Raw genomic sequence first — 21,714 nt, 5'->3', positions numbered from 1 at the left:
TTAGCTTGATCTACAGAAGCACTGGTCAGTTTACCATTTATCTCAAGGTCAATACTTCACCTCTATAGCTGTGTAGCAAGGAGAAAATGAGTGAGGGAGGTTGAATGGTTTACCAGCCTGTGCTAAATCAATCTATCAAATGTTCTTAAACTAAAGAAAACTACCAACTCATTGCTAATCAGATGGTTGAGGAATGCATACACTAATTCTCTGTCACAGCTACCGCCTTGCATTTAACTTGAACATTGACGGAATGATCCTTTTCCTATTGTACCATAAAAGCAACAATGTCCTGAATAATCCCTCAGGAGATCCCAACAGAGAAAACCATCTGTTCAGGAGCCTGACACAAATGGTTTACTGTTGCGGAGCATAGCATAGGAGTGATCTTTTATGCAGAAGACAAGAAAACAGTCTAGCCATTCCTACTGTGTGACACAGAGGAACATCTGAGGGACACTAAAAACTTTCCACTAACAAAGGCCAAACAAGACTATTCCTCATTAGTCTGCAGCAGTGACACCCAAAGAGCACAGAAAGGAGAAATAATCACAAGAAGTAGGAGCAACGACCACCTTCTCATTTTGGGAATTAACAAAACCAGTCATGAAAGCCCATCATTCTGAGACACGATGCAACTACAGAGTCAATGATAGTAGAAGCCATTGAAAAGAATTAAAAGGCTCACCAGCCCAAAGAGATTCCATTTCTATTCCAGACCAAATCAACTCCTTGAGAAACAGGCAATAAAAGTTACTTTCGTCTTCAGGCTGCTCACAGCTGAGAAAAGTTCTATATGCTGGAGTGAAGATGAAAGCTTTGAAGCCCTTGCCCCTTTGCTTCAGCATAAGATTTCAAAATTCCTGATACTGGATCAGTTTGGGTCAGGAGAGCTTTGACAGCAACGAGAAAAACAAAGGAAACACAAAGCTACAAACTTGTATAACATAGAGGTTCTGATGTTGACTGTATAATACTATCTGCCATAAATATGAGACAATATACACACCCTCTTATTATCAGGCTGAGATTGTCTGCAAGTAAATGATGGAAATTTGGAGGACCTTTGCAAGAATCAAGGAATCATAGAATAAATTAGGTTGTACTCTGAGATCATTGAGTCCAACCTATGACCGAACACCACCACGTCAAATAGACCATGGCATTAAGTGCTACATCCAGTCTTTCCTTAAACACCTCCTGGGATGGTTACTCCACCACTTCCCTGGGCAGTCAGTTCTAATGTTTAATCATCCCTTCTGTGAAGAAATTCTTCCTATGTCCAACCTATGCCTAATGTCCAACCTAAACCTCCCTTGGTGCAGCTTAAGACAATGTCCTGTCTTCCTGTCACTTTGTGAGAAGAGGCCGACCCCCACGTGGCTACAACCTCCTTTCAGGTAGTTGTAGTGAGTGGTAATGTCACCCCTGCGCCTCTTCTTCTCCAGGCTAAACAAACCCAGCTGCCTCAGCTGCTCCTCATAAGACTTGTGCTCCAGAACGTCGACTCCAGGAGAACCTCTGTTCCTCCAGGCCTGAGCTCCGGTGTCACTCCAACCCACATCTGCTGTACCCCGCGGTGGTGCCGAGCCCCTTCAAGCAGGGAGAGCTGCCTTGCAGGGAGACAACACCCTGCCAGGGAGAGGGAGCTGGGCGGGGGACTCAGGGCATGGGGGCAAACCCCGCGTCACATCACCCGCGGCTGTGTCCAGCCCACTGAACTCAAGCGGGGCGGGCAGTGCTGTGGCACCGGGGGGTGACAGCGGGGGGTGACACCGAGAGGTGACACCGGGTACCCGGGCCGCCGTGCCCCGCTGGCGGTGCGGGCAGTGTCCGGCAGGGGGCGGCAGCGGCCCGGCCCGGCGCCCCGCGGAGCCCGGCCCGGTCCCGCCCCGGGGGCGGAGCGGAGCCTGCCCGGGACCGCCCGGCGGGCGGGCCGGCCGGCCGTGAGGGCGGCGCAGTCCGCGGGACGGGCCTGCCCGGGCTGCCGGCTCTTACCGCCCTTCCCTGGGGGCCCCGGGCAGGATTAGGTGGGCGGCTGCCCGCGGCTGCTCCGGGAGCGCGCCCGGCGGGGGAGGGAGGCGCGCAGCCGGCAGTCTCGGCTCACGCCCAGCCCCTCTGGCCCCCGGTTTCCCCGGTCCCTCTGCACCCGCTCCGGGCGACGTGATGGGAAAAACAAGCCTGGGAAAAGGGCCTGCTCACCAGGCACCAGAGGGCAGAGAGGATGGCTGGGGCGCTCTCTTTATTCCTTACTTCCCGGGAGTCTGAGTGCCAGCCAGCACCGGGCAGCCTGCAGACACCCTGAGCTGACAGGGAGCTCGGCTCACCTGCCACCCTGCAGAGCCCATCGAGGAGCCAGAACACAATCCAGGGCACAGCCAGCCTCCGTATTCACTGTAAATTACATACTTGAGGAAGTTAATCGCGAGCTCTGGGTTTATCAACACTGAAACACTGTGAGAGGCTGAGATGTAATGCTCTGTGCAGGCATGGTTTTTCTGGGACCATGGGATGGCTGAGCCATTCTGTACCCACGAGTTTTGTATGGCTGAGAATTTACCAAGAGCTTGGGTGATCTAGTAAAGAACCTCAGCCTCTGGCTCTCTGTTGTCTTTTGTCCTGTAGCAGAGGTCAGGTTCTTTTCCCTGTTCAGAGGCAACGGTTCAGCCTTGTTTTTTGTTTTTGGTTCCTACTTAAGGCAAAACTCAGATGACGCTGCCAGAAGGTCTTCCATCCTGTCCCACTTTACATGTCTGAAGTCCTTCCACGTTCTGAGTACAAAGTAAAAGCTGTGATCTCAGTCTTTATCCTGACCTGGATTGCTCCCAGTCCATTGCATAATGCCTGGTCTTTTCTGCTGAGGGAGAGAACCCCAAGATATGCCTCAGCAGACAACCCACATTCACCTTCTCCTCTGATCCTCCAAGACAACACTGCTCTGGTCATGAAGTACCTCTCCCTGTTCCTGCTAGGTTCTCCTCTCTTCCTTCCTCTCCTGGAAGACCCCCCCACTCTCTGCTAATCCTACAAAAGATACTTCTGGCTGCAGCTGTACTTGGGCGGAGTGGGATGAAAGCACAGATGTAGAATGAACCTGTGCTGTGATAGCAGTCAAGGCTTGTCCAGACATGACAGCTTCCCTGCCCCTTCCCAGAGGAGTGCTCTCAATGAGGGCGGGGAGAGCTCTGTAGCACCTAAGTGGAAAAACTGGCTGGGCTGTGCAGAGAGGGGATTGCTGGAGGATGGCAAGGATTTTGTGCTTCAACCTTCACCAGCTCCCCAAACGAAATGAGCAGTAAGAAGTGGGGATTCATAGAGGCACCAGCTCCTTGTAGCAGAGCAAAGCAGAGACACGGAGCACCTGCTGAATCTGAGACCAGTGCATGGATTCCTTTTTTCTATATGCCTTAACCTTGTGCCATAGAGCTCTGACAACAAGAGCAGACTTGTGCTTTTACCTCCCTTTCTGCAGTAATACATACCCCCAAAACACTCACATATCCTCTCCCGTGACAAACAAAGTTGCCTTAAGAAGCTGAATCTTGTCCCCTCTGTGGCCAAGGGAGAGCCCTGTGCTGCCTGCTTCAACAGCCTCGCTAGTGGGACTCCAGCATCGTGGTGACTCTTCTGCTTTCTATAATTGCTCTTCCTCAGCACAGCAGGCACCACAATATTGTGCAATATGCTTTACATGGTTTGCCATGCCAGAAAAGTCATCCCAGTCCAAGAAGGAGACACAGAGGAGAAACCTGTCCCCTCTGTCTCTCCGCTTCCTAGTCACGGGACAAATACCCTGTTCTGGGCGTCTGACCCACCTGCCCTGGGAGAACAAGGCTTCTGTTTAAGGGCTGAGAACCAGTTGTTGAGTGAGTCAGTGTCAATCACATAGTTACAGCTCTCAGAAACTAGCTGCAGAGCTGAAAGCTCCTGGATGAAGCCCAAGAGGGAGTGGAGAGGTGTGTGCACATCTTACACCTGACACATAAGGAGAAAAATCACAATTGAAAAAGAGACACTAAGGAACAGAGGAAAGGTATAAGATACACCTGGCAGGCACAGAGGGCAGGCAAGAGAGAAACAGACCACACTAACTGCCCTGATCCCACTCTGTGCTTACAGATACTCTGATCTCTAGCTCTCTGGAATCTGTCCCATGGCCTGCAGCTAGTGTCTGCATACTCACCTACGCAGCTCCCATCGACTTCCTCAAACCCCACAGCACAAAGGCATCTGCCCACTGGTACCAGCCACTCCCCATCAGTGCTGCAGTGCATCCTGGGGGGAGAACCCACTTCTTCAGCTGCATACTCCACGCAGACCCCAGGCACTTCTGTCAGCCCCTCTGATCCTGCTAGTGTTTCTGGAAAGCGAGCCAGGCCCCGCACTGCCTCCGGGCAAGTCTTGTAATACACTCGGACAGACACCATTGCTACGCAAGCTCCAGAGTTCTGGAAAGCCAAGTAGAAGCCCCGGCGAGAGAGCTTCCCAATAGGGCACACTTCTGTGTTCAGCTGCATGGCCCCCGATTCAATGTCTCTGCTTGTGAAACTTCGATCTGCTGCCACAGTGTTGAGCTAAGAGAAAAAGAGAAAAACAACAGCTTTAACACCTGAGCAGGCCACAACAGCTGAGATACCCATGTCTCTCAAATTTCTTTTACACTAAGGCCTTTTAGGGGCTGTAGGGTCATCTGCTTCTAATGCCAGAGCACTGCATGCTTTCCTTGTAGTTGGAAGAGGTGTTACAAAAAGCATCTTTTCCTGTCTCTGTATCTCCATATTTTCCATCATCTCCTTCAACTGTTTTGTAGTCATTCACTGGTCTTCTAGAGTACCCTATGTTCTGAGTCTCTGATTCCAGAGGTCTTTAGGAACTGCCCCTAAAGGAACAAGTCTCTCTTCTGTGATAATTTTGTTTGCAAATTGGATGCAGTAAAATCAGAACATCACTTAGAGTTGTGCTTTTAAACTGACCAGTGAATTACAGGCACCTGTTTTCAGGCTGTTCTTGTTACCGTTCAGATCATCTACTGCAAGGTGCTTCTCAGGCAGCAGTCAACATATTTCAGCACTGTAGATACCTGGGTGAAAAATGCTCCCACATTTTTGCATTCCCACTGCCTCAGCAAACAAAGGATGAGTGTAAGTGAGAGATACTTTCCATGCTTGAGCAAATGGGAAAGGGCTCCATGACATCCTGTGATATGGAACAGCTGGACTGCAGGTGGGGTGGCCTTTCTTCTCAGAGGGAGAGCCTGGTAACTGATCCTCTCCTCCGCAGGCCCATCCCCATTGCATGACACCACCCACTCCCTGTAGTTGGATGGAAGATGAAAGGATCTGTAGAGCAGCTGCATCTGGCAGTGGGATCATAAGATCACGTTTAGGAGTTGTGGAGATATCTCACAAATTCACATGGTAGGCTGCAGGGGAGGTGTAGGAGCACTGGGGAGGGAGGGGAATCAGTTACCAGAGTCCTGCTCTGCCTGTGGTGGCCTTTACTGCTCTTTGTCTTTATCATATCCCATTTAAACTGCAAAGAAAAGGGCAGTCAAGTAATTTAGGTCTGTGGCTTCTTTTAGGACAAAACTAGATTGTAGAATTTCCTCTGCAAAAAGAAGCAGAGGTTCCCTATTCTGCAATTCAAATATTTCCATGGCAAGAATGTTCCTGTGTTAAGGAAAACAGCAGGTAAACCATGGCAGTGCTAAATAATTTCACACCAGGGAGAATTTCACTATAGCAAGCCATCACTTTCAGGTTTATAAAAGAAGACCCTATATCTCATAGCAATCAGAGTAAATGATCAGGACCAGAGAGACCTGAACTGGACTTGTTCTTCACTTGGTCTAATGTTGGTTTATTACCTAAGGCAAGTCAAATTCCACTGGTCTCTGCTTTGCTATTTCTAAAGATTGACGTAACCATCCAGCTCAATCACAACCCTTTAGAATCCTTACCTACGTGGTGTCTGGTTAAATAAGTGGTTATGCAGAACGGAAGTCCAATCTCATTTGAGAACTCCGGTGCCTCCTGTGGCAAAGTCTGCTCTGAGCATCGCAGAGAGCACTGGGGGCAAAGTTTATTCTAAGGACAGTGCTTACTATCCATGCCCTTCCCCAGATGCTGGTTATCCTGGCCTCTCCCAGCCAGCAGGACACACCTAGTTTAAGCTAAAAGATACAACTAGTTTGAGCCAAAAGGTATGACTCAGTCTTCACCCCCAGTGATACAGACCTTGGTGAACAGCGGGCGGCGGAACTGGATCCCAACATCTTGTTCAGACTCCATGTAATAGAGGTTGAAGGTCTCTTTGCAGGTCACCACTTCACCTTTGAAGCTCTTGCAGTCCCTCACAGTAAACTTTAGCTCCACATAAATGCGGGAGGCTGCCTCACCCCGATAAATCCAGTTGGTGCGAAGCCAGTGATCAGTGTCACCCTCGGAAAGTACACTGCAGTCTTGATACATATAGATCGGGGTACCATTTATCATCTGCTGCACTTCACTCCACTGCTCCCAGGGCAGAAGAAAACACACACTGTTAGACATATCTGAGAAACAAGTTTCACTTCAAATATGACAAAATCTTGCCTAAAAAATTGATTCTCATATAGGGTTCAGGGCTCAAAGCCTGTTCAGCTAAAAGTTTTCCTACACTCAGCAAAAGCTGTATCTGGTCTGCAGCCTCATGGCTGCCTAAACTCTGTACATGTAGAGCAAAGAGGATAGTGTAATTAAGATCTGATTTACATGGACCTTGTACATCCCCTTCATCCTACCTTGGTTCCAATTTATTTCTTTAATGTACTGCCTTACCTTAGAGATTGAGAAAAAGACCCACTACTCCCATATATTTGCCACTTCTCTCTGCCACAGTTTACATTCAAAGTGTACAGTAGGACCTACCAGACCAGGACTATTATATGCCCCTAGAAATAACACACAGCATTTGGGAGTAAGAGAAAAGATGGCCTGACATTATGGGAAGGCAAATTGCAGAAGGACTGTGCTAGAACAAGCACTCATTAATTTGGAGTTCACGCTTCTTTAAATGGGATATTTTGCAAACTCTGATTTAACTATTAAAACTCAGTTGATTCTCCTGACTTCATACTGCATTTAGGTTCTGCATCTTCCCCAGCAAAAAGTAGCTGAGAGGAGAACATAGGCCCAGCTGGTTATATGACCTCACTAATACTATTTGCATGAATTCAGTAAGGTTTGATTCTGATTTTAACATACACTTTTGCAAAATTTTATGTGGTTCTAGTTTTGTTACCTTACCACAGGTCAGATACAAAATACAAACAACAGTCTCTTTGAGTAGGTCACACATGAGAAATGAAAATTTGGAAAGCAAGGTTTTGTCCACAGGGAAAATAACTTAGATCCTTTTCCCCCCACTTGCTAAGACTACCTTTTCTCATTATGCTTTAAATGTTTAATCAAATTAAATTGAAAGAAGTGCCCACATAGGTATTGGCACAAGTTTAAGCATCTTGGTTTTAAATCACACCCCAGGTTAAGATGCAATTTAAACAAGGCCTCAGTCTCTGTATTACTCCAGGCTTGTCAAGTCTCAAGGGCTGAGCATGAGATTCACACATTTCTCCAGCACACACTTCCTCCTGTGCTCACAGCACAACAGCTTCTCTCCTAGCTTCTGATGCAACAGACCAGGTCACTCTGCTAGTGGAACACAAGAAATGGACCCACAGAGTGCCAAAGGAGGCTCTGTTTTGATGCCATGACTTAGAGTATACCTCCTACACAGCCCCACTCTGCAACGTATGGGAATGCTTTCCCCCAGCCAGCAAGCCCTGCTGATGGCACAAGCTCATATCTGGATGATTTCAGCATTTTACCTAAGTGCATTCTAACAGTCTCCTCCCAGGAAGTTCTGTGGATGGTATCTATGTGTCCCTTCTTGTTCCCTTTTTTCTCCACATAATTAGTCTCCAGTGTTACCCCACCCTCTTAATCTGATCCAGCTGGCATATACCTGACCACACAGGATTTACACTTATTTCACTTAACTAGAGGTCAAAGAACTTAAGATGGCAAAAGAGAGAAGAAACAGGCTGATAGGTCAATCACAGTTGATGAACTGGAAGGGACAATCACTTAATCATCTCTTGCACTATTTAATTGAAAATCTTCTGGAAAATGCTACAGAACTGAATTTACAACACATCCCGAAGTACACTGAAGAAATGAAGTTAGAAAGGAGAATAAGAGAAAAGTAGTTTTCATAAGGAACTGCCAATGTTAGGACTGACTCTCAGAAGCATTTTTAAATGGGTGTCTGCCTCCACCAAGCTGATGGGAAAAGCATAATTGCACTTGGAGGCCAAGAGTTAGACAAGTTTCCATTAGCATTTTATCCTAAGGCAGTACCACAGACAAGTGTCACCAGAAAGTGTTTTTCTCATGTCTCACCAAAAGCCATGAGCTGTTGTGATGCATGTCCTTAATGCATTTTCAAAACTTAAGTAATACAGAACCAAAGTTTCCTTTTCAGTAGTGACAACTCTAGCAAAAAAAAAAAAAAAATCCTTTAAACTCTACTTCTGGAAAAACTCATACTGCTAACCCCTGTATTTCTTAGCTCATCTTAGCCCAGCTCCTTCCAGACAGAGCTCTTCAGGGCAAGGATGCTTGGCACTGGCTATTGCACAGTTTCATATGCAGTGTGGTGCAAAGAAATAACAAGGGAGTCAGAAATGGTTTTTCTAGACTCTACTGCTGATGGGTAAAGGAAGTAAAATGAGGATATTATTTATGCTAACAATACAGAACTATTGTTAAATATGCTTCTGACTTCTTTTTATTATTCAGTGAAGCTTTTAAATTCAAAGTAGTAGAGGAAAACTGTTACATACAACACTTAATGAAAGGGTGATGAGACCAGAAGTTGCTAGGCAACTGTCTCACATATTCAAAGAATCTGCTGCAAAATCAAAATGTATGCCTCTGATTTTTAATGTAATGTTCTTAATAAACATGTGTGGTAAAGTCTGGCTCAATCAATATTAATTACTTGGCTCTCCAGTTTGTCTGCCAGTGTCATTGAATCAACCTCCTTTGATAATATAACTTTGTACTCATTTCATTCCAGGCACTGTGTCCTTATTCCGGTCATCAGTTTGGCCATAGGATGGGTGACATTCTTCTAGTAGGAGTGAGTGAACTTGTGGTTTTATGATGCTAGAGAAAACTTTCTCATGACATGCAGAATCATGGAAAGACTTAGGTTGGAAAGGACCCTTGGAGAGCATCAAGTCCAATTTCCCAGTTCCTTGCTCCAAGCAAGCTAAGAAGTTCTTAAATTCTTTAAATTTTATTCTTTAAAAATCCTTTTCAACTACTCTTTTTTTTTAATTAAAGTCTAAACTGTCTTTAAACTAGTCTTCAAACTTTTCAAATCAAATAGAATTCTTTAAAAGTTGCTAAGAAAACAAATGCCAATGCATTCAGGAGAGGGCCATAAATTAGTACTTTGACTTCATTAAAAGTCTAAGGATGTAGCCATCAGATTTGAGAAGAAAAAGAGCATTCTCTGCTTCTCAGGAACCTATATACTCATACAGGCACTTAGTTTCAGAAGTTTGTTCTTGAAAGTCTTGGTGTGGTGTTATAACACAGAGCAAAATATAATTCCAGCACAGCAATTAGAGTTAAGTGAATGTCAACCTCAAAACAAAGAACTATCTCAATAACCTCAGAACACTGCAAGTTTAGAAAAAAGGAAGACAACTTTCCTCCCTTTGGTTGGATACCATATGAAGAAAGTAGTGGTGGAGCCAAGCTGTCTTTATGAATCCAGTTCAGAATGACTTGAATGATAATCTGGAAGGGCACCAACATATATATGTAGTAAACAATAGTGGTTTGGTCTGCCATGTGAGTAAAAATCCAAAAATAAGGTAAGGTATATGGCTTTTAATGTCTGCCTCCATCGACTCTAAACTGATTATACAGTTTGAAGGTCTGAAGCCTAAGGAAGGCTTACTCTGCTTTTTATATATAATGAGCCTTCTCTAAGTTAGGTCTGTGTCAAGAATCCTATCTAGGACAATCTGTCTTCTTAGAGCCACTATCTCAGGCTCTGCAGGCATCAGTGAAGTGGTCTCTTATGGTTTTAGTCTTTTTTAGGTGTGGGGGGGAAGCAAACAAGCTTTTTGTGTTGGTGAATACAAAATTCATCCCTGCTAATGAAGAGGTAGGCTACCAGTGACAGAGGCAGCAGACTGTGACAGTTTGGCAAATTGTTAGGCTCAGACTGGAGTCAAAAGAGCATGTGACTTGCAATAGGAATGCTGTCTCCATCTCCAGCTTGCCTGTCTCCTTTCAGATAAGAGCCTGCATGCTGTGACCTATATCTCATCTGTTTTCAAATTACCTTTGCACACTGGCTTCCAATCTGTGGCCTGCAGACCCCTGAAGAAAGGCACAGCAATGCTTTTAAGAGACGTACAGAAGCAACAACAGGGCAAGCATGTTGCCAATAGGTTTGAAGTAACTAAACTAAGATGTATGTCTCCACTGGAAAAGTTAAGAGTTCCTACTGGAAAAGTTGAGTGTTCATATGCTGAAATACAATAACTTCTTTAACTTTGGGTTAGAAAATTCCACTAAGATGAAAAGACTGGCTAAGTTAGTACAGCCAGCTAGAGTGTTCCTGTGCTTAGCAGGTGTACCTCTTTACCATCTAATTTTCAGAGAATTTAGAGGCCATTAAATCTCCTCCTGAAGAATAACTGCACAGCCCCAAAACAGCAAACTTTTTCAGCAGCAATACATCACTGGTGTGCCAAGCCAGAAACCTCCTAGCAGAACATGTGACGCTGAACAGTTTCTGTTCTGGGCAGCCCCTTTCCCTGGCTGCACTTTTGCCTATGAAGTCTTTGACTTTTGTATAGAAGTATTTGTATGCTACCATGACAAAAAAACCTTCCTGAAACAGATTCAGAGTAGAAGGCATTTGCAGCTGTACTACAACCTTAGTGTCGTGCCTCAGAGGAAAGCCTGTGACAATAGAGGCACTTTGCTGGCACCTGGTGTGGTATGATGAGGAGCTTCTCTTTAGCCAAAATACATCTGACAAAAATCTGTAAGTAGGTAAAGCTAGACCAGCCAGCCAAGAATAGCAGCACCACAGTGGTGTATTCCAGAACGAAGCTTCTGTGACCCTTTACTGAAAGTTTCTCAATATACTTTGAAGTTCATTTGGTGGTGTGGAAGACAATTTAGATGACGATGATGAAAGAAGTGTGGTGACATCTAGACACTTCATGAGTGTCTATAACTTTAAATCTGAGAACAGCCAAGGCTGCTTTTATTTCTTTGATCATTTGGCTATGGTCAGGCAATTTTGATTTCATCACATCATCATGGAGCCTTTGACACATATGAAGATAGAAGTGATGTTTACTTATCTACAGTATCTTTATGGGTGGGATGATATATTTTTTCCCCACAATGATCCATTGATTATTTTCAGGGAGGAGCAACCGCTTTATGTAATTACTCATTCTTTAGGGCACTAGCACATAGGTCTCCATCCCACCCATGCCCTTTTAATTTAACTTGTACTTATGTTCTTATGGGAAGATAAGGTGCTAATGTGAGCCGCACAGCTCCAGCACATTGATTACAGAACCTGTTTATCAAACCCAGGTTCTGCTGTCTGCTCATTCTCTTAACTGTCTGGCCACATTAAGGTCTTGCATGAAAACAGTACTGGTCACAAGAGATGCTACTAGATGAGGGATAATGATACTCTAGCCCAACATTTCACCTAGGTATTTTGGAACATTTGTTTTGTATATACCTATTTTCCTAGCACTCACTAACAATATCAGTAACTACAAAAAGGACAGGATTGGAAAATCAGATGGTGCATCTTAAGAGTTCAGAATTTATGGCTAAAGTTGTATTACCACTACAGAAAATGTTAGCTCTCATGTTATTTTTACACTACATTGTACATTGCACAGGATACATTGTAAATGGAAGTGATTTTTAAAATTTTTTCAAAGTGAAGGGCTTTTTATTGTGAGTTGTGGTTTTCTATGGTGTGCCAAGTACACTTCTAGATTTACAGAGAACCTGGAAATGAGTCTGATGGCGATGGGCAATACTTGCTCTGTTTGCGTAAGTTCCTTTTAAAGATGAATCAAGATTTGGGTAATTGTGCCTTTTCCTTGAGATGATCAAACCTGACTGGAGAAAAGAAGCTGCAGGAATTGGCAGTGTGGAAGTCACATGAGGAGCTGGCAAGCTTCAGGTCAGCTCAGCATAGAGAAGCCGGGAACTAGGCCTTAAAAACAATGGAAATAACCATCCAAGAAATCATGCACATATTTTTCTGCAGATTCGCCTTGAGATAGTAAGAATCACACTTCAAAACATAGGTTCATCCAGCAAGCATACAGAAGGCAATAAAAAACATGCAGCCTTTTCTTTTTAACCTGCCTACTTGCAGACTCACCAGTACTCTGGTTGGTATTATAATAAGAGTTATTTTGGTTTTGGCTTTTTGGTTGGTTAGTTGGGGTTTTTATTCTTATTATTTTAAATAGCCTGTTAGTCTTCTTGGAGGACCATGCTATAGGTAGATTAATCTCAAAGCTCCAGCTGACTTGTGCTGCTTTTATGTTGACATTAGGAAGTTCATTGAACCTTGTCCACTCATTCAACAGCTATAAAAGGGTGAATCAGCCTGCTGAAGCTGCTAGGCAACAGTGCTGTCACCACCACAGTGCCCAAGCAGCTGTGGTGATGAATGTCATGGTTGTACAGCATCTTCACTTTGGCTGAGAATGTGCTTTTTTCTGCCCTTTGGATCACAGCACTGAGTGCACTGGCTGAGATTGTTACTTGGGTCTGTGGCAGTGACTCCATCCTAGGCTACCTGGTTGGTACCATACAACTATTAATTTACACTTTATTTGGTCTCATCTCACTGTTTTTTACTCCCCCTTCTCACCCTTCTGAGTAAAATATATCTGGATATGCATAATATTTTTATCCCTTCTCTTCCAAATCCACACAAAATAACTAATTTTCAATTAACAGAATACCATCAACAAGTATCTCCACTGAGTGCATGCATCAACAGCAGCAGGTCATTTCAGGATACAACCCTGAAGCCAGAGCTGTTCCCATTTCCAGGTAGTTGTTGACTTTACTAAGCATTTGTCCCTTATTTCTATACAGATCCTGTTCACTTGGAGGAGCTAATCCCCGGTGCCTGATACTTAAGCTGAGAGCAGCCTGAGGTGTATGCTGCTACTCTATTCCAGTTTCAGAGGTGATGACACCCCTCTGAGTTAGCTCTTAAAGGACATGCATTGCCAACGGTTGTGGGAGGAGGAGCACAGAATACAATTTCTGATGGCTATTTTTCACACCACCTTCCCATGCTAGAAAGAGCTGACTAGCTGAGACTTGTTCCAGGTAAGACTATCTGACTAAGATACCAAGGAGTCTGACTAAGTGAACTGCCCAGGGTTAACAAGATAGGAGTGCTATGCTGGAATTGCTTGCAGGTTGAAGGCTGTGTGGCCCACAGCACTATTTCCTTCATGACAGGCCTGTCTGTCTGACCAGAAGTGGTGGAAACAGAAACCAGCCATCAGCTGATATCAACATCTGGGACCTCTTAGTCTGCTAGAACCTGAAGGCATGTAAATGTTGTTGTGTGGTCAGTGATACAGAAGTTGCTGACAGGTCACAGGTACTTTATCTAGTCTATTACCTAAAGAAAACAATTTAGGACTGTAGAATTTGGACCATGCCTGGGATTTAATAGAACAACAACAGCATCCCCTCCAAAAAAAGAAAAAAACCTGGCTTACTCAAATTGTATTCACATAGTTTTGGCAGCTGCTACGATCATGTGAAACACAGGTTTCAGAACTGAAGAAGAATTATATAATTTCCAAAGTTTTCAAGTGTTTTTGGAGCTACAGTAGTTGTAGTTGGTTGTAGGCTATTTATTAATAGCCTCTGGGATATGTTAGGCCACTGGGATTAAATGCACATCCTTTGTCCTGTTTGAAAGTGGACTTTGGAAAAGTTAAGGACATCAAGTGCCATGCACACTAGGAAACCTGGTAGAAAATTTGATAGCTTTGAAGTATGTTGGGAAGTAAGCAAGAGAATGGAATAGGCAGGAAAAAAACTATGGCCTCCTCCTCACCATGAGTAGGAGATTGAGAACAATAGCATCCTAGAAAGGAGACTAAGAAAATAATCTGGAAGTTTTAACAATACTATGATCCATGCAGGAATATAAGTTGGGAAAAATAAGCTCCATAAACCAGCTACCAGTGGAGAACTGAGCCTTACCAAACCTTTAATACTTAATAAATATGACAGGATTTGGCTGCAGCGGAGTTCATGTGATTCCTAAAATAACGTACATCCAATTAAAAACAAAGTCTCTTGAAACAGGACCCTTTTAAAAGCAAAGACAGTTGTAGAACTGGTGAAAGCACACCTCCTAAGAAAACATAGCAGCTAAAAAGGAATAAAGTGTGTTTAATTTACAATCCATTCAACAGCATAGAGAGAGAAAGTCGTATTGAGAAGCCCAGTGTGCAGCATCCTCCAGTACAAATGGCTTGGAACTTTAGTAGTCACATATACTCGTGAAAGTATGACTGGATTATGCAAATACTATTCACGTGGAAATTGTGGATAAATGGAAAATTTCAAGACAGGCCCACAAGTTGGGGGTGAGATAATCATAGCATTAAAGACAAACACTGCATTGCTCAATACATTGTATCATAGGCCTACATAATCTGATACAGAAAATCCATAGGAATAGTTATTACAGAGTTCATGTAAAACTGGAAGGACCTTTTGAGCTTGGGCTAAAAATTCAAGCTCAGAATTCTAACAAACAAACAATTCAAAATATCACACAAACGCAAAGATTTAGGTGGGAAAGGACCTTTGGGACACTCCTCCAATTCCCTGCTCAGAACAAAGCCAACTTCACAGCCAGGCTGTGTGGCTCAAGGCCTTGCCTGTTAAAAGTAAATGCAGGAGGATGACATGATTCCTCATCACAATCTGTTCAAAGCTGATGCAATTATACTTGAAAGAAAATTAGAAATAAATAACTTTTTATACTGTTACTTTACAAGCTGCCAGAAAGCAATGCTACTATGCCTAATAACCGAATTTGTTCATGATGGAATTTGGGAAGTCTTTTTTGAACAGTTACAGTGATTTTTGAAACCAGCTCAAGTAGCTAGGCTGTTTGTGCAGCATGATGAGTCTCAAAGAAATGTCAAGGCAAGTAAATTCCACACTCCTGACACCTTCAAATGGGTCATCATTAGCTCTCTAAGGTATGTTAGAAGGTGGAAATCTACCAGTAGTGCTGTAATACGCTTCCCTGTGCCCAACTGCTATTGCTGTTGCAAAATTTCAAAGACAAAAAAGAATTACAAGAAATTTGTTAGATGATGGTGGAGGGGGTGGTAGGGTAGATAAAAAAGGAATTATAGGAACTGTAGTCTGCCTTTTTAAAAGCCTAGTTTCCAGTAGTAGCCTAAAATGAATGAAACCCTTCCTAAACATCTACTATAAAACAAGCTAGCACAAACCTTTTAACAACTCTACAAACACTTTAAGTACAGAGACTTTCACCTAAACACTACCTTTAAGCTTAACCAGCAAGATGCCAGCTAATGTAACCCACAAGTTCTGAACTACTGGATTTACTGTCTAAACTGACTGCTGTACGGCTCCACTGCGCATGTGTTAACAGAAGCATTGCCTGTGCTGGACACTGACCAAGTCTGACCCTGAAACAATCACCCATGGCAAGCCACTTCACCCACTGTCATTGGTTAAAAGTGAGGAGAAAACAATAGTGCAATTCTGCCTCCAAAGACTTATCCAACCTCTCTGGGCTATGCCTCGGAGGCCTTGTCCATATAAAGCATGAAAATTCCTCACAGCAAATTCCTCCTCTGTGCGATAAGTATATTGACACAAATCCAGCTCACAGATGGGAGATCTCTGGCATCTGAGGTGAGGTACAAGTACCAGTGTTACATGAAATACACCCTTCAACTTTGTATGCAATACAGCTCAGGTGTTTCCAACCTGTTACTAATCAAGCTAGTCAGACTATTCAGTATTACTCTTAGCTCGTTTGTGTTGAAAAATATTCTGAATTATTTTCTGTTCTTTTTCAAACGTATTTACTTCTTCATTTTGGAAGAACTGTTTCAGAAACAGTTGTTCAAAGTTGTGATTTCAAGAGAGTAATCTGTTTTTCCCTTTTTGCTTGTGGCAATTTGTCAGTCTTCCGTCTAACAGTTACTGGGAAATGATGTAATCAGACAAATCTCTGCAAAAGACTTGGTCATTGGGAGTCAATGAATCTATTCTTCATTCTCTTATTTTATAGTCATCAGTATCCTGATCTATTAGTTTTGATTGCTCACAGGCCATGTTTTCTCAGTTACAATTACATTTTGAATATACATATTTTAAAAAGCAGATGTAGCACAAGTAGATAGGTATGCCAACTCCTTGCACTGCTGTGAACCTACTATGCAAAAATCAGATGTTCTGTAATAAAGGTTTTATTTTCTTCCTATCAGATTTTTTTTTTTTTTTTTTAAGAATGCACTTTTCAGTGACTTTTTCTAATCTCTTCAAGAGTCAGACTTCATTGTGAACATGCTTGGAGCCTAGAACTGGGGTGAAATTACCACACAGGCAGTTGATGGGACAACAAAGGGAACAATGGGCAAAACATGATCTACATGTATGTCTCACTAGGGCACCTGTTTTGAGTGCAGTATAATAATAATAATAACCAAAACAGTTTTACTAATGAAACAAATGCAGTTATGCCAGTACAGGAGAACCTCACTGTCTGGCTCTACTTCACCCAGCAAGACTACTGGGAGGAGGAGGAGGAGGCTGGGGTGAATTTAAAGCAGCCACAGCACATTACACAGGGAAGTTATGAAAATGAGTTAGGAACAGACTGAACCCAGGTCTACTTTATAGGCATCAAGGGTGAAGACTCTCTCTCCACAGGAGAGCTTGGGACTTGCTAGAAAGACAAGAGCATGGATGAGGAACTAGAACTATGAATTAACATATGTCCTTCTAACTACTCCCTAAATTCCATTTCCTTTGTGCCTTCCTTCCACCACTACGACAGTCCTGCTGTTACAAAGGAAACCATCTTTGACAACACTTGGTTGTGATACTAAAGGGACTGCTCAACTGCACTGCATACAAAATAGCTCTACTTGTACAAAAATAGCTGAGAGTTCAGCTGTCTTTTGGGGTTCAATTTTGCTGTGATTTCAGGAGTAGATTTTTAAGCACTTCTATCAACTCAATTTTGCAGTCATGAAACAAAGGGAAATGCTTTTCTCATTATCAGCTGTGTGGACCAAACACAGCATTAGGGCTGGGTGTAAGGTCCTAGGCTCTTGCAGCCCACCCATAAGAGCAGATTGTTGCCCCATGAGTTAACAGAGTTATTTCTTCAGTCAGCTGCTGAATTAAAAGATGTGTAATGTGTTTCTAATTTCTTGAAGGACTTTAGGACAGTAATACTTCTGCTATGCCTATTTGCTTAGAAAAAGAGACATAAGATTTATTTGCAATATGACAGAATGAAATACTGGGTGATGGTTGGATTTTTTTTCTTTTTTCTCTCCATTGCTTTATTTCTTCATGGAAACAATATATTTCAAGGATATGTTAATCACTGAGAGCTAATGAAAGTCAATAAGCATCAGAAAAGCTACTGAAACTCAATGAGACATCAGTCCTTAAAAGCTGGCTAGTGGCTGAGATTTCAGAGGTGAAGGGGCAGCAAGGGAGAGAGATTTACAAAGCGTAAATTTTCAGGAGAGAATGGAGCTGCAGAAGCTCGATTTCAAGAGGAAGGGTGAAAGTGGATTATACTTTTGCATCATTTAGTACTCCCAGTGGCTCCCCTTCCTCAAATGTGTGTACTCACCCCTACTTCTGGAGGGTCTGGAAGCCAGCCCAGTTCACCCTGTGCAGTGCTTGTGTCAAGTAGATCCACTGAAAACCAGAAGAAGAGGAAAAAAGAAATCAGTGACCCAACTTAAGTGGCCCATGGAATGGTTTCATCCTTGTTTTGTCACAGAGGAGAAGTATTGCTAGAGGAATGATGGAAGGATACGAGACAGTGCAGCTAGTCATGAGTTAAAAGTTTTTACTTATATATAAGACCCCTCCCACACACATCCAAAAAATGCAACCCTGACAAATTTTATTACTTCCTAAAGCTGCCCCAAAATGGAAGGAGAAGGCTGAAGGCTATTCAAATGGGAACACAACATTAGCAGCTGAACACCTTTTCCTTGGAATATGAAGGCAGCAGATTAAACGGATGAAGAAGAAGGCAATCAAACAAATTACCAACACAAAAGATCAATCAGTGTCACCTAGAGTTACTAATTAGTGCTTGAAACACAGTGGGAAAGTACTGAGGGAGTGCGAAGTTGTAGAAGGGCCGTTGTCACAGTACCCAAAAGCCATGAGGATGCATATGTTGTGCAAAATGATGAGCCCTCTACTTCTGACTCTGGCTGTCCACCATCTGATGGTGGCCTAGAGACCGTTTAAGTCTTTACCACCTTGCCTTTTAGCAGGGACATCAGGAGAGTAACAGATCTGGCCATAGCATGGCCACCTCTTGCAGAATTGCCCTGCGCAGCTGTGTTAAGCTTTGGCTACTGGAATGGTGTGACAAAGGAGAAAATCATTGCTATGTTCATTTTTAGCCCTCAAAGAAATTTGAAAATGTGATCAGAGTTTGCCCTCAAGGCTTGATCTGAAGAGATGTTAGAAATGTATCACATAGTAGGTTAACAGGGAGAAGAGAGATGGAATAAGTCATACTGAGGGATGTGCAGCTTTGTGCCTGCCTTTGGGTCTGCCGGTGCTGCCAGAACAGAATACTGGTTTCCGTGCACCTATCGCAGCCTCAGCTTGGGAACACAGGAAGCAGGAAAAATTCCTTGGATTCCCTTTTAGATTCCTGTGAGTGTATTCAGAGGGGTCATTTCTGAACATCTCAGAAAAGAATTTGGGGGTGAGAGGTAGGAAGGGGGAAATCTTTAAATGGCATTTAAATAGCCAGGTTTCCTCCCCCTCATCTGACTGCTTTACAAATACTGCCTGCCAACTATAAGTAAGAGAGTGTAAAGTGCAGATCAGCAAGAGTCCTGTGGAATGAGGAAGCAGGCTGTGGGCCCAGAATCAGAGATAAGAGGGATTGTGCTGCTGTTCTCACCTCTGAAACACCCTTTCAGGATTGGGAGAAGGGAAAAGCAGGAATCCAGGTTTTGCAAGTTCACAGTGTTCACAGTGTGGTCATATGGCAAAACCTTCCTAAGCCACAGACTCCCTGTCCAGACAAGGCTCCTCATTCACTTCCCTTCTACTCTCAATCTCTCTATTTGAGATAGTATTCTTCTGTGGTTAGCTCCAAAACCTCCAAGGGTGAGGTAGCCAGTCCTGCCAGAACAGGCAACAAGATAATATCTATCCCATGCTTTACAGGACTGAAGCATCAGTGTGGAAGTGAGAGGGGCTGCATGGCAAGTTCCATCAGAGTGAGGGGAAAGGAACTTGGAAGTAGCCAGGACAAGAACACTGCAGAGCCCTTATGCCATGCTTGGCACTGTCAGCAAGGGTAGCTCCTTCAGTTCCTGAGTGCCCACTGGAGGGACAAAGTCCATTACCAGGAAGCACCTCTCAAAGTGAATCCCAGGGATTCTCCAAGGAAAGGAAGATTGAGTCAGCAAGACCAAAAAAGCACAGGGAATATGACTACTCAGAAATAACTAGCTCTTTGGTCCACAGCCTCGCTGCTAGGAATCTCATATGACTGTCCAGCCACATGGGTGGAGGTGTCCCCCAAAAGAAGAAAGACTTCAGATAAGAGAGGACGCTGGGAAAATGAGCTGTTTCCCAGATCGACAAGTTAAGAAAGAGCAGATCACAGACACAGCCCAAATGAGATGGGTGAGATAGGGGAGAAGCTGGCAGACAGGTCCATGAGTGTTACTGCCAACTGCTGGTCACAAACTTCTGGAAACCAAAACCTGTGTGGTGCTACCTGGTATTACTTCTCACCTAGGCTGGCCTCCTCCACAGTGTCTGCTAGCTGCATCCATGTAGCTGGATCCTTAATAGAAACGTGCTTGTCATGAATGCTTTAGAAGAGCACTCAGCACTCGCAGAGTCTGAGATGAGCCCATGGCTGAACTGCCAGCTGTGACTAAGTCCTCTCGATCGAGAGCCTGGAGAAGCAAAGGACTGTCCTTGGAATGGAAAAGCCCCAACACCTCTCACTGTGCAACACAGAAGTCCCCATTAAGAATTATAACTGCAGGAGGAGTAGGGAAAAGACCAGAGATGTACACATCCTCACCTCTCTGCTAAGAGTTACCATTCTCCCAGGTTTCATAACCAAGTAGTGTAACTACTATCAAGATAGAAGGAAAAACGATCGCTACATCTAATAAAAGGGAGCAAGTGGAACAGAGAAGGGAAGCAAGGAATTCTTAAGAGGTGGAAGACGAAATTGTAAACTCCAGCTCCAGCTTCCAACACTGGCGTAGGTAAAAGGTTCTCCGATAAAGTGACTGTCCGCTTGCTCACAAGGGTTAACTCCCAAGAGGGCTTCCTAAGGAGTATGCGGGGGTGTTGGGGGTGTTGGCGGAGGGGGAGAAGAAACTTCGTGAGTTTGTGTTTAAACTTGTTATCTGCAAGGCCCATGTTTGAGGGAAACAAGGGCAGAATTCTCTTGGTTCACTGGATATGCCGAGGCATTTGTGCTTCAACTGGGAGGAGGTGGAGAAGGAGGGGGAGAGCATACCTGGGCTCGTTCACTGAGCCACCGAGATTTGGTTGGGGTTTGCTCCAGGCCTTGGTCCCCCCCTCCACCAACCTGCCCTTCCCTGATATCCCAGTCCCTCTGTGGTGTCCCTGGAGCCCCAGGCGTTTGGGCCAGGTCCCATTCTCTACCCTTCAGCGAGGTCCCCCTCCGCCTGCCCGCCCCAGCCCAGCCCTCCAGGCGGAGGGACCGGCGCCGGGTCCCACGCTTACCTTCTTTCCCAGGCACCTCGGGAGGAAGGAGAGCCCAGAAGAGAAGGAGCCAGAGGGAGGGCTCCATCCCGGCGCTCCAGGCGCTTAGCTCCACGCTGGCCGGAGAGGGGGCCCGGCTCGCAGCCCCCGCCGGCTCAGCCCTCCGCGCCCGGGCTGCTGCGGGCAGCGCATGGGCCTCTCTCTCCCGCAGCCTGCCGAGCGCAGCGCGCACGTTGCACAACCGCCCGCCTGGCCCACGGTGGTGATGAAAGATCAAGGCGAGTGGGTGGAGAAGCCTTACTGCCTTTACCTGTTCTAAAGGGGCTGGTCACAGACTTCCCATCTGGCAGGCAAATAAACCCACCTTAAAGGCAGCCACCTCTTTTCCTGGGAGCCTCCCTCCACCTTTGCTCCACTCCCGTAAGAGGCTCCAGATTGCCACCTCCTGGGCAGCCCTCGCCATCCTTCCCGCTCCCTCCTGCCCCGGCAATGTCTTTGAACGGAAATTTTAGGAAGAAATTCTTTACTGTGAGGGCGGTGAGGCACTGGAACAGGTTGTCCAGAGAGGTTGTGACTACCCCATCCCTGG

General features: G+C 44.6%; 1 protein-coding gene across 1 annotated transcript in view; it reads right to left on the bottom strand.

The window, feature by feature from the left end:
- EPHA1 (EPH receptor A1) overlaps positions 1-21,221 on the bottom strand; it is a 33,946-nt gene extending 12,725 nt beyond the window's left edge. The window contains exons 1-4 of the mRNA XM_050331747.1: positions 21,147-21,221; positions 18,022-18,089; positions 6,237-6,512; positions 4,184-4,574 (exon numbers count right to left, since the gene is read on the bottom strand). Coding sequence (XP_050187704.1) covers positions 4,184-4,574; positions 6,237-6,512; positions 18,022-18,089; positions 21,147-21,213 — 802 coding nt within the window. The 5' untranslated portion in view covers positions 21,214-21,221. The remainder of the gene's footprint in view (positions 1-4,183; positions 4,575-6,236; positions 6,513-18,021; positions 18,090-21,146) is intronic.
- Positions 21,222-21,714: the final 493 nt, after the last annotated feature.

This window comes from Myiozetetes cayanensis, unplaced genomic scaffold (assembly GCF_022539395.1).
Source record: "Myiozetetes cayanensis isolate MyiCay16 unplaced genomic scaffold, myiCay2020 scf5-8, whole genome shotgun sequence".
Lineage (NCBI taxonomy): Eukaryota > Metazoa > Chordata > Aves > Passeriformes > Tyrannidae > Myiozetetes > Myiozetetes cayanensis.
Note: the sequence above shows the minus strand (reverse complement) of the source record. Positions and strands in the feature narration are given on the sequence as shown.